Consider the following 27,922-nt stretch of genomic DNA (forward strand, 5'->3'; position numbering starts at 1 on the left):
GTAAGGCGTGAGCCCCTCCTGCCACACAGTTCCATGTGCGCACTTGCTGCCTGTCAGTTTTTGTTAATTCAGTCCCTTTTCTCCTCCGGTTATCTCAGAATAGGAATCCAAGAGGATCATTTAGTTTAGTTTCTTAGGGACTGAATGCCAGTAGATAGTAATGAAAAAACCTGATTTTTTTTTTTTTTTTTTGCTTATTTCTTGTTGCATTTTTTTATTTTTTATTTTAACATCATTTAAAAAAAATTTTAGACAATATTTGCTTCCCCCCACCCCCTCAGATTGAGTCCCCATAGAATTTCCTTCCCCAAGGCACCCATGCACCATCCCACAGTCCCCTGTGCTCCTCCCTCCCTCCCTCTCACTCCTCTCCCTCCTCCTCCCCTGCAGGATGTCTCTGGTTTATAATTGTCTGCTTTTGCTTTGTTGTGTTTTGTACTGTTGTTATTTTTTTACACTGGTGTCTTATTTGGTTCCCCTATATTCCTGCTATAAGTGAAACCATCGATATTTTTCTTTTTCCTTCTGGCTTATTTCACTGAGCATAATTCCTTCTAGCTCCATCCACGTTGCTGCGAATGGCACGAGTTTATCTTTTTTGATTGCTGAATAATATTCCATTGTGTATATATACCACACCTTCTTGATCCAGTCATCTATTTTTGGGCATCTGGGTTGTTTCCAGGTTTTACCTATTGTAAATAGTGCTGCAATAAACATAGGGGTACAGGTGCTCTTTTGAATCAATGTTTTTGTGTCCGTTGCGTAGATCCCTAGCAGTGGAATTGCCAGGTCATATGGTAGCTCCATTTTTAGTAGACTGAGGAACCTCCAGACAGCTTTCCACAATGGTTGGGCCAGTTTGCACTCCCACCAGCAATGTAGGAGAGTTCCTTTTTCACCACATCCTTGCCAACGTTTGTTGTTGTTTTTTTGATATGTGCCATTCTTACTGGTGTAAGGTGGTATCTCAGTGTGGTTTTGATTTGCATTTCCCTGATGATAAGGGATGTTGAACATTTTTTCATATGCCTGTTGGCCATTTGCATTTCCTCTTTGGAGAAATGTCTTTTGAGTTCTTCTGCCCATTTCTTGACTGGATTGTTTATTTTGTTTTTGTTGAGCCCTGTGAGTTCTTTGTTTATCTTTGTGATCAGTCCCTTATCACTTGAATGGAGTGCAAAGATTTTTCCCAATCAGTGGGGTGTCTGTTTTGGTTAATGTCTCTTTTGCTGTACAGAAGCTTTTCAGTTTGATGTAATCCCAGGTGTTTATCTTTGCCTTCACTATCCCTGCTTTGGGTAATGAGTCTTTAAGGATGTTTCTGAGATGTATGTCTTGGCATGTTTTACCAATATTTTCTTCTATATATTTTATGGTTTCAGGTCTTATGTCCAGTTCTTTTATCCATTTTGAGTTGATTTTTGTACACGGTGAGAGGTAGTGGTCTAGTTTCATTTTTTCACATGTGGAGGTCTAGTTTTCCCAGTAACCATTTATTGAACAAACTGTCCATGTTCCATTGCATATTCTTTGTTCCTTTGTCAAAGATTAGTTGTTCATATAAGTGCAGCTTTATTTCTGGGCTCTCTATCCGGTTCCATTGGTCTGTGTGTCTGTTTTTGTTCCAATACCAAACTGAAAAACTGTAATCTTTAAATAGATTGAAAAAAATATTCGTCATCCTTGAAATTAATTTGTTCTAGATATTTGTTAAAAACTTTTATCTGTGCGGACCCATCCATTTGCTATGTACCAGGAATTGTTGCCTGCATGTGAAAGGGAAGTAACGAACACCTGTGCTGAACTACTTCACATACTTTTTGTTCCTAACCCTATGAATCACTGGATTTTTATCTCCTTTGGATTAGATGCCTTTGGTTTAGTCGTCCCCAATCCACTTCCACCAGTGATTTGTCTAAAACTCATAAAGGATCAGTAGCAAGTCAGTAGCATGGCATTTGCATTCCTTCATGACTAGATTCACGCTGCTCATCTTCACTTTCTGCAACTTCACCCTTACAATTTATTGTCTGTCCTTATCAATTATTGTTCCCTGAATTCCTTTCAGTACATACTCAAGCTGTTTTCTTGATGTGGAACACCCTTCCTTCATGCTCTGAGAGGTGATACATCATTTGACCATAATCATACTGATACTAAGAAGGATAGTCCAGTTTTAAACCAAGGTGTATCTCACTACAAGCTGTTAGTGCATATCTTAACTAAGTTTTAAGTTGTTATTGTGTATATTCATAGGCAACCAAAGAGATGTTGGTACCTTACAATGAAATGAGGAGGAAAATCCATATTTGGGGAGGGAGCGATGTTAAATTTAATTATACACATGCATGTTTTCTGCTAAGTTCTTGAGTTTGAGGTCGGACACCAAGGTCTTACTGATTTGTTGAGTCATGAATGAATCCACGTGGCCAGATTAAGCTATTAGATTATCAGTAGTCTTCCATATGTTTATCATCATCATCTCTGGCTCTAGCTAGATTCTCAGTGGTCTTGAGCTATAGGGGAAATGTGTTTGTTAATATTTGTTAGTATAGAAAGCTGCCAATAAAACAAAGAACCCTTTATTTGAAACTCGGCTCAGGTGGTAGGAAGCTTGAAGTTATTCTGACAAATGGGCAGTTTCATTTTATGCATCATGGCTATTTTAAGTCCAGTTATTCATTGCGTAAGTGTGAATCTTGCTATCTTATAGGCATTTGAGCTACTAGAATTTTACTGTACTTCAGAGTAATTCTGCTAGTCAAATATCTGCCAGTACAGTTTATGTGGAAACCATAATTCTATCAGTGCTTGTGCTCTTAACAGCCAGCATCAGGATAAACTGTGAGTTTTCCCATTAACATCCATTTGCTGCTTGTTCATTCCTTATTAAGAATCTGCTCTAGATTATCTCCATTCCAACCCTAATTTTATGATTCCAGCTTGAGTGATAAAGTATTTGTGTCCTCAAATGACACATTAACCAGCTTATGGTCATTTATCATTCTGTAGGGATAATCAAGATAGGGAAGTGGTAGTTTTCCAGATATTCTCCAACTTTATTACCACTGACAGGGTCAGGAGTACATGGTGATAACAGACATAAATGTTTCCTAACAGGAATGATTCCCGCTCACCGGGGAGTATAAGCTACTTGCCTTCATTCTTCACCAAGCTTGAAAACACATCACCCATGGTTAAATCAAAGAAGCAGGAGATTTTTCGTAAGTTGAACTCCTCTGGTGGAGGTGACTCTGATATGGGTAAGTGGGATTTCCTTCACCCCAAATAAAACATGCATTAATATTATCTCCAGTGTTACCTGTCATGTAATCCTTGAGTTTGAAGGCTGCACTAGGCATCTGTCCAACCATATCTGAGTTCCTTCTGAAATATCTGCCAGTACATGAAGATTTCCTAATTAGGGAGTGGGAACCTACTACTTGCTGAAGCTGTCCATTTTCTCTTTGAACAAATGTTGGGTCTAGGAAAACTTTTTCTGATGTGTGGCACTGGATTAACTCCAGTTTTACTTGTTTTAGTTTAATTGATTTGGGCCCTCTCTGCATGAGCTCTCTTCAGATATCTAAAGACAGGTCATGTGTTTCAAGTTTATTGTCTCTATAAATGTCCCGCTTCATCAGTTGTGTATCACATGGTGGATGAACTCCTGTCATCCCAGTTGCTTTCCACTAAAAACATTTAATCTTTTAGTAGGTTCTGCATAGTGGTCAGTTCTGTATGTCTAAGATTGTTATTAGGATTTATTTTTGCAACCTACACTGGCATAGTGCACTAAGTCATAGTGCACTTATTAATAAGACTATCCATGCCAAGGTCTCTTTTCATGTGCTGCTCTTGATCTGTATCTTTACCTTCTGTAGTTTTGTAGTTACTGGTTCCAAGTGGAGGATAAGCAGTCTGTGCTTGTACCATTACAACTACTATTCCTATGTCTTTTCTGGATATCAGTTCAGACATTCAAGTCCAGATCTGATAAATCCACCATCTAAAAATATATCGTTACTAATGGTAGCAGTTATATGTAGCACTTACTATTCTAAACACACAGATATGAATGCATAAATCTTAACAACAGACACACCACATAGCATAATTCTCTGCGGCAACTGAGATTCAGAGAGGTTTAATAATTGTTGCAAGTTACAGAGCTAGCTAAGTAATGTGGCTCTAACTCCAAAGTCCATGCTTCTAATGATATACTGATTTTTCATAGCTCTGTACTCAGTGTCAGCACCCAGATTACTGGTAAATATACAGTAAGATAAGCTCTCTGACATCCAAGCCTTTCCTTTCAGTTGATATGCATGCTTAATGGAACCCCTCTCGCACTGATGTCCAGCTTATTCACTCCTATTATCACCCAGTCTTACTCATGCATCTTTCCCTCAAGTATATCCAGTGAAACAGAGAGACTGTGTTGGATGCTTTCAGAAAACTGGGATTACCACAGTTTGCTTTATTTCTGTCATCTATGGTGTATTATTAGTCGCCTGACCCTGTCAAAAGAAAATAAATTGTAGGCTATTTAACTTGTATTTAAATTGTAGGCTATTTAATAAATTGTAGGCTATTGATGTGTCTTTGAATTAGGGACACTGTGATTAATGAATGTTGAGCAGCAAAAAAAAAAAAAAGGATGAGCCCACTGTCATTTATTGTTTGTGAACTTAACGTAGCTCTGAATTACTAGATTATCTTTTTAAGTGGGAACAAATCAGCTAAAAGATAAATATTAGAATGCTGACCAGAATTGCCATTGGGCTTACACACATCCTCTCTTCTTTTTAATGTTAATTTTTTACATCACTGTTTATTTTTAAACAATATTTGCTTCCCCCACCCCCTCAGGTATAGTCCCCATATTGTTTCCTACACCAATGCACTTGTGCATCATCACCTCAGTCCCTTGTGCTCCGCCCTCCCTCCGATCCCTCTCCAAAGCAAAAATGGGCAATTATAAATCCTCTCTTCTTTTTAAAAATGCTGTAGCATTTTTCTGTCCAGTCTTCAATGATTTTATTATTTACAGCTCCTCAGATGTTACCAATAATTGGTATAAGGCTGTCATTTTCATATTCTCTTAGAATCCAGAGATGAATCTGTTAGAACATATAGGGACATGGAATTTTTAGAGCAGCCAGTCTTTAAGAACGGTTTCACCTTATATATGGTTTATACTCACCTTCTCTGTTTTGACTTTTTTAGGGGGAAAATTGTATGACAGGGAAATGCCACATGTGAATTTAAGAAGCCTACCTACCTTATAGTTTTCTTCTCTTAAGTAATGGGGTTCCATTGTTCTTATGCAGTAGCTCTCATTCATTAATTTCTTGATCAGAGCATGATGTTTGATGCTTTCAGTATAATAGATGGTCTTGACTCTCTAAAAGGGTATAATGTATGAAACAAGTTTCTAACTTGTTTAACAGAAGATGTTTTAAGGCAAGTATTAACAAAATTTGGGTTTTTTTTTATTATGAGAATGGTTCTTTACTGAAGAAAGGAACAATTAAGGGACTGTATTACGGAATTAGTGGGCTCTGGGATCCCATTCAGACCTCACTGGGAGGTGGAACTGAGAAAGCCATCAGGCAACCAGGGCAGCTTTGCTTCAACTCAATGTTCCCATCAAGGACATCACTGACTTTATTAATTCACAAACCTTCATTCTTTAAAACGCATTTTATTTGAATTTCCTACAGTCATTGACACTCATGAGCCACTCTCCTCTTCCAGGAATACTTTCTTTCTGGGCTTTCAGATAATTTTTCCTGTGTCTGTCACTCCACTTCTTCGGCCATTTCTTGTTTCCTTAGAAACTTAGTCTTGCTTTGCCTAGACCTTAAATGTTGGCTTTCTCCCAAAGATCGCTTTCTAGCCTTTTTCATTTCAGGCACTGTAATAATCTGAGTCATTTCATGCAGTCCGGAAGTTTAAACTGCCAAAAACTCTCACATTTATATCTGGAGTTCAGCTTTTTCTACTAAGTTCCATGTATGTATCTTTGCACATGTCCTTCCTTCTTGAATACCCTGTTGGCTCTTTTAAATGTCTAAAGTGAGATAGTCCACACCTATACATTACACAGAAATCTATCCCTCCTTCCCCACCACGTTTACCTCTACAGTGGCCCCACTAATCACTTTCTTGGCAATCATCCCTCTTCCTCTTTTATCTCCTGATGGTGCTACTTCCTCCTGTCAAGTCTGCCCCCAAAATAGTTGTCAAATACTTGTCTTCCTTTCTCCTCATTTCTTATTATCTTGCTCTTAAGTTTGCCTATCTGTTTTAAACCAGGGGTCCTCAAACTTTAATATACAGTCACCTGGAGTTCTTGTTAAATACATCTACTATAGGCCCCCAAGAATGTAGAAATTGGTACTTCTACTAAGCTACCCATTTGATTCTGATTTGATATTCTCAGAAAGCACCACACTGAACTGTAAGCTCCATAGGTAAAGGAAGCAGTGCATTTTAAGTACAGTACCTTAGTACTGTCCTGGTTAAACTGTATGAAACGGTCTTCACCTGACCATTTTTGATCAATGTGATTTTATTATGGTTCACCCAAATAACTGCTTAAGTGTTTGTAAAATAAATGAGTCCTATTTAACAAACTTGTGATAACTATTAAAGGTATTTTTACACTTTGTGTTACTTCAGGTTTAGTTTATCATTACTGTTATCTGATCAGTAATTAAGGAGGCCACAATCCATAATCATTTTATAGTTCTTCATAGAGATTTTAAAGTTTAAACTTGCCACCAGTTTAAAGTCTCCCTGTTGGAGAGCATTTGTAGGCACATGTGCTCCCATCTTTACAGACAGGTCTCATCCCTAGATGAGTCCATCCGTCTGTTTTACCCAAAACTCCACACTCTCTGGGGCATTGTTCGGTTAGCCCCACCCACTTACTTCCTAAATTCTTCTTTCTCTTTAAAATTCTTAGCATCAAGTTGGAAGAAGTAATGAAAACACTCCAAATTCCTTCTGTTTCTGGCACAGTGCTTTCTAGGTAGCTCGTAGGTTTTCCCAGGTTTTGTCACTCAAATTGCCAGTTACAACTTAAAAGTCAGCAAGAATGAAAAGAATGAAGCAGTCTTTGTCTTATCATGTAGTAATATAAGAATAGATTATGGGCCTCCTTGGTGGTGCAAGGGGTTAAGCACAGCACTGTGAAGCTATCCGCAGCCACTGCAGCACGAGTCTCCCCCCAGCCTGCCAGGGAGCTATCCACATGGCACAGCAGACCTCTCCTGTCTAGTCCCTCTGCTCCCCTCAGCAGTGTGTTTCAGTCCATCTGCCTGTTCTGTTCTTCACTCTGTCTCTGGTGAATCTTCTCACCCCCCACACATCTGGCCTGTACCCCAGTTCTTGTATGCATAAATAAATAAATTTAAAAAAAATAGATTACATGCAACCATGGTAGTGCAGTACATGGTCATTTTCATACTGTGCATTCAAGTATCATTCCCTGGATCTAATTTCAGGCTGCCTCAAACTTTGATATTTGCAGGGTTCATCTTAACAGGTTTTCTCTTTTAGCGAGCATGAATTCTTATTCTGAGGGCAACTTTCTCCTGTTTGTATTTCTCAAGCAAAGCAGTCTTTCCCTCCTGGGTTATATTATATTACCCCTGTTCTGATTTTCCTACTTCACCTAATTTTTTTTCCTTCTTCTAAAAAATGTTTCTTTCATTTTATCTTTACCTCAAGGGGTGAAAAATAAGGTTGAGATAGTAAAAATAAAAAGGTTAAATTCACTATAGGATTATATTTTGAGACTTTCTCTATTTTGATGTGAACATGATTATCACATTTCAGTTAATGTGAATGTTTGTTTTAATACAGCAGCTGCCCAGCCAGGAACTGAGATCTTTAATCTGCCAGCAGTCACTACCTCGGGTAAGATTCAAAATACATTATTGACCTAAAAGAAAATGGTATAATAGCAGTCATTCCAGCAAATATATATTGAGTACTAACTATTAGCCAGGAAACTGCTCCAGTATGTGAAAGTGAAAAAAGTTCATCATTTAGGTGGGGAGGAGATAATAGCAGTAAAAAATGAATTGAGATTAAATACTTGTTGAAAAGATATGCGAACGACTATCAAAACTATCAAAAGAGCAGTATAAAAACTAGGAACTATTGAATAACACAAATGGATGATGGATTCATTTACTAAAAAAAAAAAAAAAGGTTCTTGAGTTGATAGTGGTAGACTTAAGGTGCCCTCTGTGTGAGCTCTTGGTAATGTTTTAGGTGACTTGCGAGGTACTATGTGTATGTAGTAGCCTGAAGGCCTGTATGTAGTCTGTACACCTGTTTCCTGACAGAAATAAGCAGAAATGCTGTGGTTTTCTTTTAGGCTCAGTTAGCTCTAGAGGTCATTCTTTTGCCGATCCTGCCAGTAATCTTGGTCTTGAAGACATTATCAGGAAGGCTCTCATGGGAAACTTTGATGACAAAGTTGAGGATCATGGAGTTGTCATGTCCCAACCTGTGGGAGTAGTGCCTGGTGGTGCCAACACCTCAGTTGTGACCAGTAGTGAGACACGGAGAGAGGAAGGGGACCCATCACCTCATTCAGGTAAAGTTTTCATTTTAATGCTCTTCGGTTGTCTTTCTGAAGAAAAAACCAGTTTCCCAAGTTCTAATGCATCAATAAGAGATTTTACTTAAAAGACCTTTATGCTGAAAGTGACATCTGAGGACTTTAGTTTTACCCATAATGTCATCTTCCAGCTGTCATTTTATTTTTGTTTGCATCATCTTTATCTCTAGTCATACACTGTAATTGTAACACAAGTACAATTTCATACTCTACTTTGGAACGAAAGTGACCTATTATTCTATTTAAAAAATGACAGGCTCAGTGTAAGCCATAGAAGAATTAGAAAACAAAAACCCTATGACCACATCACCTGAAAGCTAGTATTATCTGATAAGCATCATTACACAGGTAAAAATGGGTTATTAGAATGAGATCATTTTATACATCCATTTAAAAGCAAACATATAAAGTACCGTGACACCAAGTTTTTCATGTGTGTATATATAGTTTTTTCTTAATCTTTTGTAAACTAATATTTCAGCTTTAGTTTAGGTTTGTTTTTCTCTGTAATCACCAAGCAAACTATCTCACTGTGACTAAGAATGAGATTAAAAGTCTTTATGTATTTTTTTTAACATATATATGGCATTTCCTGATCTAAAGCACAACATTATCTTCTCCTTTCTACATGAACCTAGCACTGCATTAATTTTAAATGTGTGTATCTTAAGATTATAATGTTGATGACTGTTAGGAAATGACAGTTATCCTGGTTGTATAATCTACTTATTACAGCGCTTCTTTTTTGGTAAGGTTTCTTACTGCATTGGATTAAAAGGGGTATTATATTTTAAGATCTTTCATGAATGAGAAAGTCTTGTCTTTATATTTGAAACACGAGCCTGGCAGGTTATGTTCTTGAAACCTGCTTTTCTCAAACCTGTAGAGACCATTACACCAACCTACCCTCTGCCCCCGTCCCCACATTGTTTCAGTTCTCAACAATTACTTTTTTGCCTGATAGTCTTTGTCCTCTGTATCTACTACCTTCTAATTATTTTAGTCATCTTGCTCTTTATGTTGCTTTTACTGTCTATCTCAAAACTTTTTCCTTTGTACGAATTCCCTTTTCATTGTGTTTATTGTGGCCCTTGTTGTATTTTGTCTCGTAAGCCTTTTTTTTTTAATCTCTTTCTTAACTGGATTTCTATTCTTTTGATTTCTATTCTTATCTAAGCTGACTTTGTATTTTTTAAAGTTTTTCTTCAGTATATGAAGTTATTTCCACCTTAGTCTTTATTTTATCATTAGGGATTTGCATTTCTTCTCTTTCCAGATAGTTCAAGGGCTAGATGTTGCTTTCTACCCACTTTTTTCCCCCCTGGAAATCTTGGTGCAGAGGTGTAATAATTCTGTTTGGGGGAAAAAGTTTGTTGGTGACCTGGATTCTGATCTCTTCTTTTTAAAGCTACATTATAGACAGGGACATCCCACACCTATGAATTTATGCTGAGTTCACCAACTAAACAGACTGGATAAATAGAAAGGGCCACCAGGTCTTGGCAAGCCTCTGCTGGGTCCTGTAGTGCTAGTTTTTTCCCTTTAACTACTCTGTTAAATTGGAGGATGGCAGGGAGGTGTCTTATTAGCTAGGATTTAATAAGACTTTTTAATTTGTAAGTAGTTTCTGTGCTCCAAGGCAAGGGAAAACACCAATGTTAAAAGAAATTTTATTCTTTGGTTACACATTTTTAAGGTTATGGCTTAAGGACATACCCCTTTTTTGGTATTGGTTGCTACGATTCTGGTTTTCTTTTAAATAGCATTTTTCAAAAACTACATTGGCTACTAGGATCTGGATTCTTCATGTTTACCATTCTGCCTTTTCAGTTACCATATATAATCATTAACATTTTGGTGGGGTTGAGGACATAATTACTGTATATCAATAGTAATTTATTTTAACTTTCACTTTCAGGAGTTTGCAAACCAAAGCTGATCAGCAAATCAAATAGCAGGAAATCTAAATCTCCTATCCCTGGGCAAGGCTACTTAGGAACTGAAAGGCCCTCTTCAGTCTCCTCTGTACATTCTGAAGGGGATTACCACAGGCAGACACCAGGATGGGCCTGGGAAGATAGGCCCTCTTCAACAGGTAAGGAACTTACGGTCTTATTGTTAAAAATAAAGTCTCATTTTTGATCTACGCCTTAGTTAGTATTTCTAAAAACCAGAAACTTTGTTTAGAAAACTATATTTCCATTACTGTTATTGATTATATGTTCCACTTCCAGAACAGCAATTGAATGCATATAACCTCAAAAACTTTAAGACTGCCAAGAAAGAGATAGAAAAACATGTCATCCCCTCCCCTTGCTTCTGTATTATGCTGGTAGCCAATATTTGCTATGTGCAAAGTGACTGAGTCTGTGGTTTCTGTTTTCATGAACTGTACCCCAATGTAAATGGGAGCTTCAAGAACTTTAGCCATTCCCAGAGAAAGTCAGAAGTGGGAAGAAATATTTTTTAAAACCGTATTTTTGTAGCTCACTATGTCTGTACAAACTGATGAAAAATAATATTTACTAACCTTTCCATTTTGTGCCTGTTTGTAAGCTGTTTTTCTTCTTAAACCTACTATGATAATGGTAAGTCTTACAAAGGAACAGACTTTTCTTTATTAAAATAAAACTGGGATGTTTGCTATGAATTTGTTGATTTTAGGGATCTTAAAGCTGTACTTTCCTTAGGGATTAAATATACACATCAGTGAAAAATTTGAAATGTGCTATTTCCACTTAGAAATAGTTTCCTGTGAATATTTTATCAGTATAATTTAAGGTTTTTACTTTATAAACTTCTCATGCCACATGAAAAATAGATATTAGTTTGAAAATTTGTTTATCAAATTCTCTTAGGGGAAGAATTATTGTATCATTCATGCGATTAACTTGATGAAATGCTGTTTCTGCTCTTAGTGTCACATGACCGTTTTAGTAATCCTGTCTCCTCCATCCTGTAAAAGCTGGATTGGGTGAAATAGCAAAAAAGCTCATGACAATGTAAACCTAATTTTTCTTTTATCAGGCTCAACTCAATTTCCTTATAATCCTCTGACTATGCGGATGCTCAGCAGTACACCACCAACACCAATCGCATGTGCCCCCTCTTCTGTGAACCCAGCAGCTCCTCACCAACAGAACAGGATTTGGGAGCGAGAGCCTGCCCCATTGCTCTCAGCACAATACGAGACGCTGTCGGACAGTGATGATTGAACTGCACAGAACAGGGGTCTTGATGGTGCCAGGGTACAGGGGTGGGATTTCTAGTTATTGGTGGTTTTATTTTTAATTGCAAGTCAAAAAACTTGTCTCCATGACATGTGCCCAGAGACTTTTCAGGAGAGCCTGGACCACGGATGAAGAAATGATGGAAATTTATTTGGAGAGTCAAATGGGGGTGGGGGTAGGGGGCTGCCTTTGACACAGGCAATTCAGTGGATTATAATAATAGAGAATGTAGAGTTTTTAAAAAGTGGACAATTCCTGTTCTTATATCTGTTTGTAAAGAAAACCATAATGTCTTTAAATCACTCTTCTGTAAATAGATTACTTTTTTTGCAGTGTTTCCCCTTGCTGTAGTATCTGGTGTACTTATGTTCAAATCAGCACATCAACTTTGGGGATAAATTTTTAAAGATCTTTTCGTCTTTTTAACCCTTGCCTTCTAAACAACCTCACACAGCCCAGTTACATAATGTTGGCTGTCACGGGCATTTGTACTTTTATGCAATTTTGTTTCTTCTCAATTCAGCTTCCTGGTGATGTTTAAGATCTTGTGGAAATGTTTAGATTTTAACATAGACCCTGTGAGCACTATCTGTAAATTAACATATTAGGGTCAAAGGTAGGAGAAACAAATTCTGCCATATTGTAAATTTCCAGTGCAGGCTTTACTTTTTTTTTAATTAGTAGCACTGAAAAAAATATTACTGCATGGGTATGTTATAGATCGTTTCTAAAGTTTTAAAGGCTTATTTGAGGCATACCTCACTGTTATGCACACTGGTAACTGAACCATGCCCAAGTATTCCTTTTCTCCTGCATTTGATGCAGCCCAACAAAGCTTTTGTTTTGAAATAAATTTGACTACCCTGTCCACAGCAACAATAGGTTATTTGTGACTTAAGACTCTTGGTGTCACAGGTTTCAAAGAAAAACGCAATATATTATATTACTGGTTGAGTTAGGATATGTGTGTATAGAATTTTTAGTCTTTTAGATTTGCTTTGTGCTGCATCCTGCACTCTCATGGTGAACACGTGGTCCTTTCTATGCGCCATTATTCTGTGTGAGCAAGTTTATGGGCTGTTTTTGTCTCACTGAATCTCAAGGAGCAGGTAATTTAAAACACAATTTAAAATAATTATGGTACAAAAGGATCCGTTTATCTTTAACAGTTGCTTGCTGAATTTTTAGGGTCTTTCACACATTAGCATTGCCTTGAAGCACCCTTCCACAATATATAATTAATGATTTGGAGAGAATGCCACTGATGATTATCAAGGGGAGAAATTAATGTTTCTCAAATGATAAAATTAGCAGCTCTATGATTATCCATTCCTTTGTAACAAGTATTTCATTTGTGTTTGAGACTCACACATCACCCTGTAGCATTGGCGTTTAACCCTATTTTATGGATGAGGACACTGGCTCAATACTTCGCCTGCCTCTGTCAGTTATTAACTGTGAACTATCATCTTGTCTAAAGTTAAAGCCTTTAGTTGTGTTACTACTCCACTTTTCTACACTTATGGTCCCTCCAAGTAAACTTTAAATCAGGCTTAGGGGTCAGAGTCCTACTACTTGGAAAGTTGGTATTAACTAAATGTTCTACTTAAAAACTTTTCAGGTACTGGTGTATTTTAGTTTGTTAATAATTTACATCGTCAAATGACCCAGGCGCAATAACGGTAGTATTTTTCTGTAACTTGGAGGGTCTTAAGCTACGTCAAGTTATAACAGTTAAGACAGTGTCAGATGAGAGCCTAACTTGTTGGTTTTGCATTCCCATGTAAGGATCCCAAGGTGAACGGCTGTAAATCATTCACCCCATCACAATGTATGTGTGTCTTCATCTACCGTCACCTGGAGAAGAGGTTTGAGAATAGAGATGAAATCCGCTATCATTTCCTAGCTCAGAAGAATGGAAAGACAGAATTCTCACATGGCTTACCTATGGAGAACAATCATCTGGGTGGGGTAGCTGTCCACCTTTCCAAGACTGAAATGGCAGTCACAGCGCTGACAGTGATGACTTGAAGTTGGCTGTAAATCAAGGCATAATCCTCTTTGCAGGTTGAGACTGCAGTGTTCCGAAGGTACATCGTTATGCATGATGTTTTTAGTACAAAGAACTAAATTAAGGTCTTCCTAACTATTCACAGGAGTACTCTGACAGTCAAATTTCCAGTGCATATTTATGACAGGAAGTTTTATGATTCTTTGAGTATGCTGAGTTTCTATCAATATTTTTAAAACTATCCACTTAAAACTAGTGACATCATTCATAAATTTACTTTTTAACAGTTCAGTTTGAATTCAGATGTGTAAAGGGGATCAGTCCTCCTGCTTTGCTATCTTGCTTTAATTTAAAGACAGTGCAAATGAACTTTAATGAGAACACCCTCATGAAGAGAGACTGCTTTCTGAAAACTAGTTTTTCTATCACTGGGACCATGAACTGAATTATTGTGAAGGATCAAAAATTCCTAAACCTGGAGTGAAAGATCTAACTTTCAGTAGCTCCTGCAATTGTGAAAAGGTGAAAACATTCTCAATGCAAAAGGTGAGTAATTGACAATTTTTTAAAAAGTAAATTAAGACTGGGTTTGGGTTGCACTAAATTTGATTTATAGCTTCATTTTAAGTTAGACTTCATTAAAGAAATTAGCTTCATGGTAAATAGATGAACTTAGACAAAGTAATTTACATCTGCAATATATAAAATTATAGTTTTAGTCTAATCAATCCCTGAGCGTCTGGACCTTCAGGCTTATTTCCATTAACTTTTCTGTAAACTTTCTTTTTATGAGAAACTCAAAACACTACGGAATACATACAATGTTGTTATAGTCTCTAGTTTATTATGAAAGGGTTCTTCCAGTATGTACATATCAGTCCCACTTAACGTCCCCAAAGGTGTATCAACAATAACAGTGTTCCTTCACAGTATCTGGAAAAGTTGTAAGACTGCTGAGGTAAGAACATCCACTTATGTGTCTTGTATTTATATTCCTTGAGGCAGTGTATTCATTTAAAGTCACCTGACCAAGTAACTCCTCCCATTTGTTCCTAACTTTACAGATGAGGCTATTGAGACCCAAACTCAAAAAGCAAGAACTAGGATCCAGGTCAATAATTCTTCTGAACCAAGTACACATCAGACTTACTAGAGAAGCACTAAATATACTTGTAGGGCCCTGCCCCTAAGTCAGAAGGTTTGGAGTTGAATCTGGGTGCATGATTCTATAAAGAGCTCCTCAGTTGACTGTTACTTTCCCTAGACTGCAAAGGAAGTTGAATGCTCAGACAACTAGAGGTTATTACATCTCAGTTGTATATAACCATATATGTACAATAACATACAGGTGACTTTTAAATCAAATGGGTGCTGTACTTGCAAGTGTGTAATTTTCACTTAAAATTTTATGCTGGAGGCAAAGTAAGATACCACTTTTCTTCCTTATGCATTAAATCCCAAAGTGGGCTTCATTAAATAATTATAAGAAAAGTAACTCACCATAATCCCCCTTTGTCATGAGACAGGTAGCTCTGGTCTTCCAGATATTGAAAAAATAAGAGAAAAAAGGGTAGCAAATCAGTGGACCAAATCTCATGGTAGAAACCTGGCTGAATTACCACACACCCACTCCAGAGGAAAACTGGCTCATCTTAATCTATAGAGATCTATATATCTTAGACCAGCACAAACAGCGTGGAATCATGTGTCACAAATGAAAAGCATCACTTGACAAATTTGTCCTTAGAAGTCAAAATCAGTTGGGAGTGGAAGTTGTCTTTCCTTTAAAAGTGGCAGTGTATACAATTTTTCCTTCACATATCTCAGGTGAAGAAACTAGAACATTAAAGACAAAGGATTTAAGCCATTGATTTGGGTGCCACTGACACTAGAATAGCTATTACTGGAACTACCCCTCAACAAAAAGGGATTTACAGTTTGACATAATTAAGTTAAAGTACTTTTTCTTGACAGCTCAGCCAACTCTTCCCTGATGTGCTGTATAGAAACCTCATCTCTTTTCAGCTCTGCTTGCTTCAGGGCTTCCTGGTAGATCTCCTTTGCTTGTGCATATCGTTCTAAAATAACCCAAAGAAAAGGAAGAATAAGAAAAACGTAGGTTGTCAAAGTGGCTCTAAAGAGAAAGCACTAGTGATGATACAGCCGGTGCTGCCTTATTCCATCCCCACGTGACAGGCCAGCCCAAAGTATAGAGCTCCAACCCAGGGAGTACCATGGGATTTCCTAACTGTGCTTTCTGACAGACCCAAGGGCCCCATTCCATTAGCCAAGTATATCTGATATTCTGTGTCTTACCAGCTTTATGAGTGCACTGTGAGAGCAAGTTAAACTGTTCAAGTGAAAACATTTAGAAATGTATAGCACAAGAAAAAAGGTACTATCATCACAAAGTTTTCTCTAGCTTGTGGTTCAGCAGGCTAGTGCAGGGCTGTGTAAGTTAAAGTAAGTTTAACACAATGGTATATCTTTTTTCTATTCTCATTCAGCCAGTCTTCAGTTCAGAAGCAGCCTTCCCCTTGCCCTCGTTAAACCCAATGGCATTTCTCTTTAAAGCAAGTCACCAAGTTTCCATTGCTTCCTACCTCTGTGCATTAGAATTGCAGCTAGATTACTGAGCAGCATGTGTAGCTCAGGATGTTCTATCTGTCTTGCCAGATCAGATGCTTTCTGCACATAAACACAGGCCTCATCAAAGCGGCCCTGTGCATCCAAGGTAGTAGCCAGATCACTCATCAGCACGATGGTCTACACACAAAAGAAAAAACGAATCATTTTCTTAAACACACCTACAGAGATTTACTGTTAATTTTAGGTTTGACAAACTCAATATAGTCAATCATTTCATCTTACTCCACAGACAAGTAAGGAACACCAGCCTTTTAACAAATTATGTGAATTTATCATTCATATTGTACAGTGCACATCCATTAGACCGCAAAGTAATGCCAATCTAGAAACCAGGGAACAGGATATTACTTATTAACTGAACTAATTATCAAATTACAAGCACCAAGTGAAAAATAACAGCAAAAAGACAACATAATGATCTTGTTGCTTAAAGTTCAGCAATCTTGGAACGACAACCCCTATCTAGTGATATGAATTCCATTTGTCATCTGTTTTCCAGTAAGGGGACTCTATCATTATAAAGTTCTAAATCCTTTTCTTGTAAATAATTCATAATCCAAATTGTTTTTTCTTAACGACTCTTATTAATTTGCCTTGCTCATCTACCCAAGTCCTGTTCAGTCCAATTAAAATTTTGTGTCCTAGTTTGGGGGTACTAAGCATTCATACAGCAAAACAATCCACTTTTTACCTCTTGCAGAACTTGAAATACAAAGAAATGAAATTAATTCAATGTTTAACAAATGGTCTCATAGAAAACTTTGCAAGGTATGCTTAAATTCTGTCACTGGTTTTTAATTTTTTTTTTTAAAGATTTATTTATTTATACAAGCACTGGGGTACAGTCAGAAGCGCAGGAGGGTGAGAGAATTCACCAGAGCCAGGGCGGAGAGCAGAACAGGCAGACTGACGAAATACACTGCTGAGGGGAGTAGAGGGCAGCAGGAGAGGTCTGCGCACCATGTGGGACCCTCGCCCAGCAGCCGGGGATTGAACCGCCACTGCAAAGGCTGCGGGCAGCTTCGCAACCCAGAGCTCAACCGCTGCGCCACCGGGGAGGCCCCTTTAATTTTTCTTTTTTTAATATAGTCCCTCCTTCCTGCCTCTTCCTCCAACCCCGTTGGCATCTTCCCTATGGGTGAGGAAGGCAAGGATCTTTCAAGGGTTAACCTATTCCTCAAAAAGACTTAGTATTCCAAAATACTGAATCTATAAAGTCCCCCAAAGCTGGTGTCTCATTAGACCTGCCTTTAAGAAAGGCTGCTCTAATGTTTAACCTATGACTTTTGCAAAATGTTTTGGCAAACTGGAAATTAACCAGTCTCAATCCTTTTGAAACAAATAGTTAGGGGGTACAAGCGAAATGGTAGGAAAATAGATGGACTGGGGGGCACAAGATAAGAGGACACATTCAGGACTATCTGCTATTCATCATTTTCTATGGAGTGTGGCATTTCTCATCCATAAATAAATTTTTAAACCTTTGTTTTATAATTCTTCTTAATGTCTTCCTCCCTTACCTGTGGGTGTCTTTCTCCTAATATTTCTTCAGAAATCTGTAAAGCTTTCTCGTACATCCTTTGTGCCTGTGATGGCTGCTTGGAAAACAGAAGGTATCGAGCATAGGCATCTAAGCACATGCCGAGGAGAAGGTGGGTATTGGCTTTCTCATCCACTATGAAGAAAATAAAAGCAGTGCTGGGATATAACAAGTACAATAAAGAAAGTGAAGCCCTAATCATTTTTCATTACCAAGCCCCTCAAATATTTAAATAGTATAAAATCCACTGAATGGTTCATGTAAAAGGTATTACTAACTTCAAGCGGTTACATAAAGGTGACAATTTAAGTGGATTAATTTCCAATTAAATGACATGACCAAACTAGCTAGAATCCTGGAACTTTCCCCCACCTAATTTATTGAGTGGCACAGGTAAAAATGAATGCTAATTTATCCCCTTCAAACAAAAGTCCAAGAAGAATTTGTAACAGAAGATTTAGAATACCGCAGAAATACTAAAATTTGAGAACATTTAAAGACAAATGTTTACCATATACCCAAAATGTCACAGAACATGTGTAATTATTCCAATTCAGGAAGTTGTATGTTCTAAAAATGCCAAAAAGTATTTTGGGGGATTTGTGTTACTATGACTATTTCTATACCTTAAAACAATGCTCTTTTATGTTTTATAATTACAAAACACATTCATTACCTATAACTCAAAAGCACAAGAATGAAGTGACAAGTAATCCTAGTAAAAAATTATCACTGATACCAGTAATGGAAATTAATTGGAATGGAAGACAGTAAAGCTTTTTAAGAAAGATTAATGAAAGTAAAATTCTGTTTTTTCATTATTTTAAAAATATACTTTAAATTCATAGCACTTTGACCATAAAGGATTTAACAAAAACCACTTCTCTAAAAATAGGCCTATGGGAGAAAAAGATTCTTTATTAAAACCTTCAGGATACAGGGCCACCCTGGTGGCGCAGGCAGTTGAGTGCCACACTGCAGAGGCTGTCTGCAGCCTCTGCAGCGTGGGTTCGATCCTGGCCAGCCGGCAAGAATTCTACATGGCGTGGCAGACCTCTCCTGTCTCGCCCACTGCTCCCCTCAGCAGTGTATTTCGTCAGTCTGCCTGTTCTGTTCCCCACTCTGCTTCTGGGTGAGTCCTCTCACCCTCCTGCACATCTGGCCTGTACCCCAGTTCTTGTATAAATAAAAATCTTCAAAGATAAAATAAACCCTTCAGAATACAGGGCCTCCGCAGTGGCGCAGCGGGTTGAACGCAGTGCTGTGAAACTGTTTGCAGCCTCTGCAGCACGGGTTCTATTCCCGGCCGGCCAGGAAGATACCCACATGGCACGGCAGACCTCTCCTGTCTCGCCCACTGCTCCCCTCAGCAGTGTTTTTGGTCCGTCTCTCTGTTCTGTGCCCACTCTGTCTCTGGACTGTACCCCAGTTCTTGTACAAATAAAAATAAATCTTTAAAAAAAAAATAGATCCTTCAGGATACAGCCAAGAGAAAATTTCAGTTTTAATAACCAAAGAAGAATCCCTTTTCTAAGTGATAATGTTTTAAAAAGTTCTCAAATATAAAAATTGCTAGAAATCAGCCTAATAAAAGCTGAAAAATGAATCATGTTTATACAAAGCTTACCCCTAAAGGATTGTTTTTATCTGAGGGGGCATATTTATCTCTTCAAGTTTTAATCATAAATTCTTCAAGTATTTCTAACCTGAGAAAAAGATGAGCTATCTAAATCAGTCCATGTAGCAAACAAGATTACAGAAATTTTTACTCCAAATTCTCATAAATACAATTTTCAAATGCCCCAAAGGTATCACCAAATAGCATTTAACCCAAGAATATGATAATATTTCAGTATATTTATCAGTATATCAAATTAGGCTTGCATAAAGTAGAATAAAAAGGAATCTAATAAAGTATTGAAACAACTTTACACATTTATAAGAAAAAGCATCTAATTTAGGGAATTTTGAGTACTGGCATCTACCCCATGAGCTCTTCTAGACTCCCCACTGCCCCCCACCAAATAACTAGGAAAGTCTACAAAGGTCTTTTCAGACTTCAAATATTTACCAGCCATGTTCCAGGAAGGTCCTAAAACTTCTGTTAAGCTGTATCTCATTAGCTAGGCGCTAACTCTAGCAGATCAGGAAGTGGAAGGAGTAAAGCAGAATCTGAACAAAGGCTTTTGGGTCCAGTAATGTAGTTGATAATCTGAAAACCTTTCTGCTTCAAGCCTTGTAACAAATATCCCTTTACATGCACAGCTGAGCTAAGAGAACATCTTAAGGGTCATAAATTAGGAGTAAGCTAAAACCCAAAGTGGAAAAGTGTGCGCGTTAACAGAGCAAAAGTCCAGCATATTATAATAATCCAGAATTGAGGCCTTCAACTTGTGCAGAAACAGAGAACTAGATCTGAAACTTAAAAGCAAGGATGCTTGTCCTGGTTATAGGATACAACCTCGAGAAAAGGATGAATTAGAATATTTATGTCATGTCTCCACATACCCTTTACCCTTCTCTTTCCAACCATACCCCCCACACCCCAAGACACAAGAAAGTATAAGTGGCCAAGTCTGGCATCTAGATGGGAAAAATGACTACCAAGGAAATTTGCAGTCACAGATTGGTGCTACATGCTGTACTAAATTTACACCATTCATTTAGGCTTGGGCCTAAGTACCTGGAAGAAACAAAAACCATTCTGGAGTCTCATTTTACATAAAACCCTGCTGAAAAGTAAACATGAAAGTTTATCATAAATGAGAATAAGCAGACAATAAAAAGGGAGGCCTTCAAGAATCTTATCAATATGTACTGCGTTGTTGGGAAAGTCATGAAGCATTTTTGCTTGAAAAACAAAAACTACAGGGCCTCCCTGGTGGCAAGGAGCAAAGACACAGTCCCATAAAACTATCGCCAGCCACTGTAGCAGCAGTTTGATCCCCAGTCGGCCATGGAGCTACCCACTTGGCGCAGCAGACCTCTCCTGTCTCGCATGCTGCTCCCCTCAGCAGTGTATTTCAGTCGACCTGCCTGTTCTGGTGAATCCTCTCAGCCCCACACCTCTGGCCTACACTCCAGTTCTTGTATGCATGAAAGAAAGCAAGCTTAACAAAACAAAACAAAAAAAACATCATGACTTTTCCAACAGCCCAATTCATCAAGTATGCTCCACGTCAGAGCCTTGCAGCCACAGGTCCATCTTTATAATTTCCCTCTCTCAGACACTGTCACTTGGCTTATTCCCTCCCATTCTATGGGTTTCTTATCAATTAGGCCTTCCCTAAGCCCTATAAAATAGCATACTGCCCCAAAGTATTCCCTCAAATACATCGCACTTAATCATCTCTGGACATAACAATTTACTAGACAGTATATATTACATGTTTTTTCTCCACTAGAAATTTAGCTCCATGAGGCAGCAACTATTTATAGCGGTTATCTTAGTGTCTAGTACTGTGTCTGGCATACAATAGGCATTCAATAAGCATTTCTTTACTGAACAGCTGAATGAACAATTAAAAACATACAAGTATGAAACTGTGGTAAAGATATAATGAAATTAAAGAAATTAATTTTAATTATAAAATTCAACAGCAGCACTTCATATATCTATGAGAACTTAAGAGTGGTCATTAAAATTAGTGAGAAAATGACAGATTAATGAAACAGTTCTGAGCACCTGGCTGTCCATGAGGGATAAGAAATTACACTGATGGGCCTCCCCTGGTGGCGCTGGCGGTTGATCGCGGTGCTGTGAAGCTATCCGCAGCCTCTGTAGTGCCGGTTCTATCCCGGCCGGCCGGCGAGAGTCCCACATGCGTGGCAGACCTCTCCTGTCTCGCCCACTGCTCCCCTCAGCAGTGTATTTTGGCAGTCTGCCTGTTCTGCCTCCCCTCTCTCGTGAATCCTCTCACCCTCCCAAGCATCTGGCCTGTACACTGGTTCTTGTGTAAATAAATAAATCTTTTAAAAAAATTACATTGATAACGCATATCATATTAAAAACAAATGCTAGTAAATTGAAGACTAAATGTAAAAAAAAGCCAAACATCTATGTAAGAGTATCTTTCTGTCCTTAAAAGAATGAGAAACTTTACTAAAGCACAAAAAACACAAACTAACAGAAAATAGATTCTCTTATAGTTATGTTTTGACTTCTGTCATGTCCTAAAGTGATAAGACAAAGCCACAAAAAGATGTAACCTACAGAATTTAAGATGTTCAAGTGCAAATCTTAAGGGAAAAAACCTTCAAAAAATATAAGCAAAGTGTACAGACAATATTCAAAGCAGGAAATCTGGATGGCCAATCAATTCATGAAAAGTTGTCCGACGTCACTAGTAATCAGAGAAAAACACGCTGAAACACAGGAAACTCCCATTTCAAACCCATCAGATCATCAAAAACTTTAAGTCTAACTAAAGCAAAGATACAGAGCAACAAGAACACTAATACATTGCTAGTGAAAATATAACTTGTTGGGCCACCCTGGTGGCACAAGGGTTTAACTCTCAGCACTATGAAGCTATCACCAGACACTGCAGCATGAATTCCACCCCTGCCAGGGAGCTACCCACATGGCACAGCAGACCTCTCCTGTCTCACCCTCTGCTCCCCTCAGCAGTGTATTTCAGTACATCCACCTGTTCTGCTCCCCACTCTGTCTCTGGTGAATCCTCTCACCCTCACACTTCTGGCCTACACCCAGTTCCTGTATACATAAATAAATCAATCTGAAAAAAAGTAAACTGTTAAAACAGTCAATAAGCAATTGAATTAACCATAGGAAATAAATTGTGTATGTGTACACAAAAGACATAGATTGAAGAATATTCAGTGAGTAATTTTTTACACAGTAATACAACTTTCCTCTTCAACAGGGGAACTATGTTATCATCACACCATGTAATAGCAAAAACTGGAAGTAACTGCAAGTCCTGACAATCAGAGAGTCAAGCTCGCTGGGGTATGTTAGCACTATGAGGGATTTCAGTGGGACTGAAAGAGGCCAGAATGTGGACTACATTGACAGATACAGAATACTTGCACTGACAATCAGGGACACCATTAGCCTGTGTCGTTCCTTGTAAGGATGAAAAGAGGCTTCACCTTTCTGTCTCACCCCAGTGGATTGCTGAGAGGAAGTCACCCCTTCTGAACAGATGCACCCAGCAGACCTGTGGTTTGACAAGCAACCAGTGCTTTTGTGCCAGGAAAACTGATGTTTTAAGTATCAACGTGAATAAATCCCAACATATGAAGAAAAACTACAAACAATTGTGTAATATCTCATTCATATAGTTTTTAAAAATCCCTGTTTGTCGCTTATTGTGTAATAAATACACATATGAATGACAGAAATCAAAACTAAATTCAGGATAATTACACAGCAGGGGTACACAAGTCTTAAATTTACAAAAACAGTTTTGAAGCACATACAGTAAAATACTTAGATTTGACCAAGCAAGGGAAAGGTATTCAGGCATTTGGTAGGGTCTCTACACTTTTCTGCTTGAAATAAAAAAAAAAAAAAAAACAGGAAAAAAAGCACAATACTAACTTCTGAATAGTAAGTTAGCAACATGGGTTATTATACTGGAGAAACTCCCCAAATAAGACCATTGAGGAAGGAGTGATAGATAAATATAAAAGAACAGAGAAAAAAGGGGGGGCCAACACACAGATAAATGTCATAACTGAATAAAAGGCCAGAGCAGGACAAACAGAAGCAAAGATATACTATAGACGCTCAAGAGAACTGGATCTTACCGAACTTCACCACAGATCAGGCAAAACTCAAGAGACAAATCCCTAACTGATAAAACTTGATTCCTACAAAGCAATCAGACAAGAGAAGACAGGCTATCTATAAAGAAGGCAAATAAGTTGGTTTTAGTATCCTCTATAATAAATTCTGAGGTCTGAAATTCCAGATCAGAGAGAATAAATGAAGAAAGGGAAAGGCAGAAGAATGCTAAACTGGATGCATCTTACCTTACAAAAGAAATTGAAAACAAATAATTTTTTCCAAATGTGTTTCAAAGAAATGTTTTAAGTTATACCTAACAAAATTAAGAAAGCCATATGTCTTCTTTCTAAAATATAAAGAGATTAATGAGGAAAAAACTCCAAGGACTGGAAACAACAATGCAAAATTTAAACCAAAAAAAAAAATTATTTAAAACTTTTTTAAAAAAGATTGATTTATTTATACAAGAACCGGGGTACAGGCCAGATGTGCAAGAGGGTAAGAGGATTCACCAGAGACAGAGCGGGGAACAGAACAGGCAGACTGACGAAATACACTGCTGAGGGGAGCAGCAGGCAAGACAGGAGAGGCCTGCTGTGCCATGTAGGACTCTTGCCGGCCGGCCAGAATCAAACCAGCACAGCAGAGGCCACGGACAGCTTCACACAGTGCGGCGCTCAACCACCTGCGCCACCAGGGGAGGCCCTATTTAATACTTTTTAAAACAGGTTTTAATATTTTCTATCACAAGACAATGATACTCAATTAGGTTATTTAAAAAACTTAAAAACAGCCTTCTACAAAGGCCATACTGAAAATAAAATAACTCAGGAAAAGTCTGGATAATATACAGTAGAAAATGTTTAATACTAAGATATGTGACATATCTTAGGGCAAAATGAATCATTTTTCTGATGAAGGGCTAACAATAAAGATATATATCAAGGATTCTTTAAACATGGAAATCTGTACAAAGGATAAAGGTCGGAAACAAAAATTCTGTCTAGAACAACTAGACAAAATTAGCAGGATATAGAAGATTTAAATACCACTACAAGCTAACTAGACCTAAAACACTTAGGATAAAAACCACATGGACTATAAAACAATTCATTTTAAAGAAGTGAATTCATTACAAACATGTTCTCCAACCAAAAAGGAAAGAACTTAGAAATCACCAACAGAAGGAAGTTTGGGAAATTCACAAATATATGGAAACTAATCAACACACTCCAAAATATCAAAAAGAGCAAAGAAATCGTAAGAAAAATTAAAAAATAATTTGAGATGAATGAAACACAAGTCAAAAAATATAGAATATAGCTAAAGCTACAGAAGTTGAAATACAGTTGTAAATGCCTATATTAGAAAAGAAGAAAGATCTTAAGGCAATAACCTTATCTTCCACTTAAACTAGAAAAGAAAAAACCCAAAGCTATCAGGAAATATAATAAAGATCAGAGTGGAAATAAATGAAATACAGAATACAAAAAACAGAAAAGGAAAGCAAATGTTAGCTCTTTGAAAAGATCAACAAAATTGGCAAATCAAGGAGAAACTGAATACAACAGTTAGGGAGGGCCGCCATAAACTGTCAGTGGTAAGCGAAATATAGACTAGTTAAAACCACTTAATAAATTAGGTTAATAAATATATCTCATTCTAGCAAATCCTTTACAAAATGCTTAATGCGTACTACCATGGTCCTAGAGCATTTAATTCCATTAACTCTAGAGGGTGGTTTCAACTGTTATTTTACTGGTGAGGAAACGGAGAAGTAACTTGCCTCCAGCCACACTGCTAGTAAGTGGAAGAGCCAGGATGTAAACTTAGGTGCCACACTTCAATCACTCATGAAATCTAATCAATTATGTTACCAAAAATACTTCAACTTTACAAAAAGATTTGATTTTTTTAAATGTAAAAATGAACAAAACTTACAGCTTAAGGAGAGGAGGATGAAAAGAATCAAATTCATAAAGAGAAGAAATCTATAAAATTAAAATGTGGGAAAGGAACATGATGATTTCAGATACATAAGAGAGTATTGTTTATTATACTTTCAAAATATAATTCCATTAGAAAGTTTCTTCCAGGGCCTCCCTGGTGGTGCAAGGGGTTAAAGCACCGCACTATGAAGTAATCCACAGCCTCAGCAGCATGAGTTCCATCCCCGGCCAGCCAGGGAGCAACCCATATGGCGCAGCAGACCTCTCCTGTCTTCCCAGTGCTCCCCTCCGCAGTGTATTTCAGTCAGTCTGCCTGTTCTCTTCCCACTCTGTCTCTGGTGAATGCTCGCACACACACCCTCCCCCCCACCACTTCTTTGGCCTGCACCCCAGCTCTTGTATGCATAAATAAATCAATCTTTAAAAAAAATAAAAAACACAGTTTCTTCCAGGAAAATAAAGATCTCCGAAATTCTTTGACCTACGTACATTCACTTATTCAACAGATTAATTTGGCGTGCCTGGCACTGTTCTTGGTACTGAAATTAAATCAGTAAATTGGAAGAAAGTTGAGTGTATGTGTAATGATTAAGGAAGAAAAAAAAAAGGTTGCCATAAAATCAGCTCTCAAGGTGATCTAGATCTAGCCCATATGGTTTTACAGATTCCACAACTTTCAAAGAACAGATCAACCATGTAATAACCTGTACCTGTGCCAGAACAGAAAACACAGAACACATCCAATTTATCACATAATACAATCTTGCCATGACAAGCACAGGAAATAAACTATGAACCTCACATAAAATAAATACAAAGATCTAAATAAAACATCAGCATTAAATATTTCCAGCAGTATAAACCAGAGAATAGTAGCCACGCCCATGTGAAAAAAAATCTATAAGCAAAAGTCTGTAAGACCCATACCATGTTCTTCAAAGGGAAGACTCAATATTGAAATTAACTTCTAAGCTACTAGTGAGTAACTTCTTTTCCTAGCAGATCTGCTGTTTGCCCCAGTATCTCTACTCTTCTCAAATTATTCAAGCAAAGGGACTCAAAAGGGATTCATCCTCTGTCAGGAATGAATCCTGGTGAGTTTTAGCCAATCATGGTAATTCACTTCTTTTTTAATTTACTTTTGCACAGAAGAACTGGGGTATAAGCCAGAGGTGTGGCGGGAGGGAGTGAGAGGATTTACCAAAGACAAAGTGGGGAGCAAAGTGGGAGCAGGTGGATTTACTGAAATACACTGCTAAGGGGAGCAGAAGGCGAGACTGGAGAAGTCTGCTGCGTGCCCTACATGGTCCGGGATCAAACTCAGGCCATAGTGGTGATATGCTGAGACTTACCCCCTAGAGCACCAGGGAGGCCCTGTAATTCCATTTCTCTTGCAAGGACTGGGTTAAAAATGGCATATAACCCAATTCCAGTCAATGAAAGTAAGAATAAATTTACTTGGCCTCTAGGAAAGATTACCTTGATCCTAAGAAAAACATCATCTCCTTTTCCTCTGGACACTGCCATTTCTGAATGAGATTCTGGGGAACCAGTATAGTCACTTTGCAATAACAATGGGAGCAGGAAGAGAAAGTCAACACACTGATAATGACATTGAGGAGGGATGGAAAGACTCTTATTCAAAAATTTTTTTTTTTTTAAAAAAAAAAGATTTATTTATTTATTTATACAAGCACTGGGTACAATCAGAAGCGCGGGAGGGTGAGAGAATTCACCAGAGCCAGAGCAGGGAGCAGAACAGGCAGATGGACCGAAATACACTGCTGAAGGGAGCAGCGGGTGGCAGGAGAGGTCTGCGCACCATGTGGGACCCTCACTGGTGGCCGGGGATCAAACCTGCGCTGCTGAGGCTGTGGGCAGCTTCGCAGCCCAGCGCTCAACCACTGTGCCACTAGGGGAAGCCCTTATTCAGGATTTCAATGAACAACTTAACTAACTCAACAGCCTGTTCCATTTTCCTGAACTGCCAGTTACATGAGATAATAAATGCCCTACCATTTAATCTCATTTAGTTGAAATTTCCTAAAATTTGCAATCGAATGTAATTTATTCAGATGACAGATACCCCAAACTAATTTGTCAATATAATGCAAATCTAAAATTTCAGTCTTCACAGCACTTCA

The 27,922-nt window shown here is 37.9% G+C and overlaps 2 protein-coding genes across 23 annotated transcripts in view; one reads left to right on the plus strand and one right to left on the minus strand.

Moving 5' to 3' along the window:
* Positions 1-16,293, plus strand: part of NCOR1 (nuclear receptor corepressor 1) — a 159,800-nt gene extending 143,507 nt beyond the window's left edge. For 14 of the 16 annotated variants that reach the window (XM_054689594.1, XM_054689592.1, XM_054689593.1 and 11 more), the window contains 5 exons: positions 3,124-3,266; positions 7,879-7,932; positions 8,399-8,620; positions 10,563-10,739; positions 11,672-16,292. In XM_054689594.1, coding sequence (XP_054545569.1) covers positions 3,124-3,266; positions 7,879-7,932; positions 8,399-8,620; positions 10,563-10,739; positions 11,672-11,859 — 784 coding nt within the window. In that variant the 3' untranslated portion in view covers positions 11,860-16,292. Of the gene's footprint in view, positions 1-3,123; positions 3,267-7,878; positions 7,933-8,398; positions 8,621-10,562; positions 10,740-11,671 lie in introns of all 16 variants that reach the window. The other 2 variants (XM_054689601.1, XM_054689597.1) reach the window with 1 other exon arrangement.
* TTC19 (tetratricopeptide repeat domain 19) overlaps positions 371-27,922 on the minus strand; it is a 39,552-nt gene continuing 12,000 nt past the window's right edge. For 2 of the 7 annotated variants that reach the window (XM_054689602.1, XM_054689604.1), the window contains 5 exons: positions 18,055-18,209; positions 16,489-16,651; positions 15,847-15,963; positions 15,386-15,422; positions 371-13,911 (listed from right to left, as the gene is read on the minus strand). In XM_054689602.1, coding sequence (XP_054545577.1) covers positions 13,833-13,911; positions 15,386-15,422; positions 15,847-15,963; positions 16,489-16,651; positions 18,055-18,209 — 551 coding nt within the window. In that variant the 3' untranslated portion in view covers positions 371-13,832. The remainder of the gene's footprint in view (positions 13,912-15,385; positions 15,423-15,846; positions 15,964-16,488; positions 16,652-18,054; positions 18,210-27,922) is intronic. The other 5 variants (XR_008549725.1, XR_008549724.1, XM_037494500.2 and 2 more) reach the window with 5 other exon arrangements.

Source organism: Talpa occidentalis, unplaced genomic scaffold (genome assembly GCF_014898055.3).
Source record: "Talpa occidentalis isolate TD23 unplaced genomic scaffold, MPIMG_talOcc4v2.1 talOcc4.7, whole genome shotgun sequence".
Classification (NCBI taxonomy): Eukaryota; Metazoa; Chordata; class Mammalia; order Eulipotyphla; family Talpidae; genus Talpa; species Talpa occidentalis.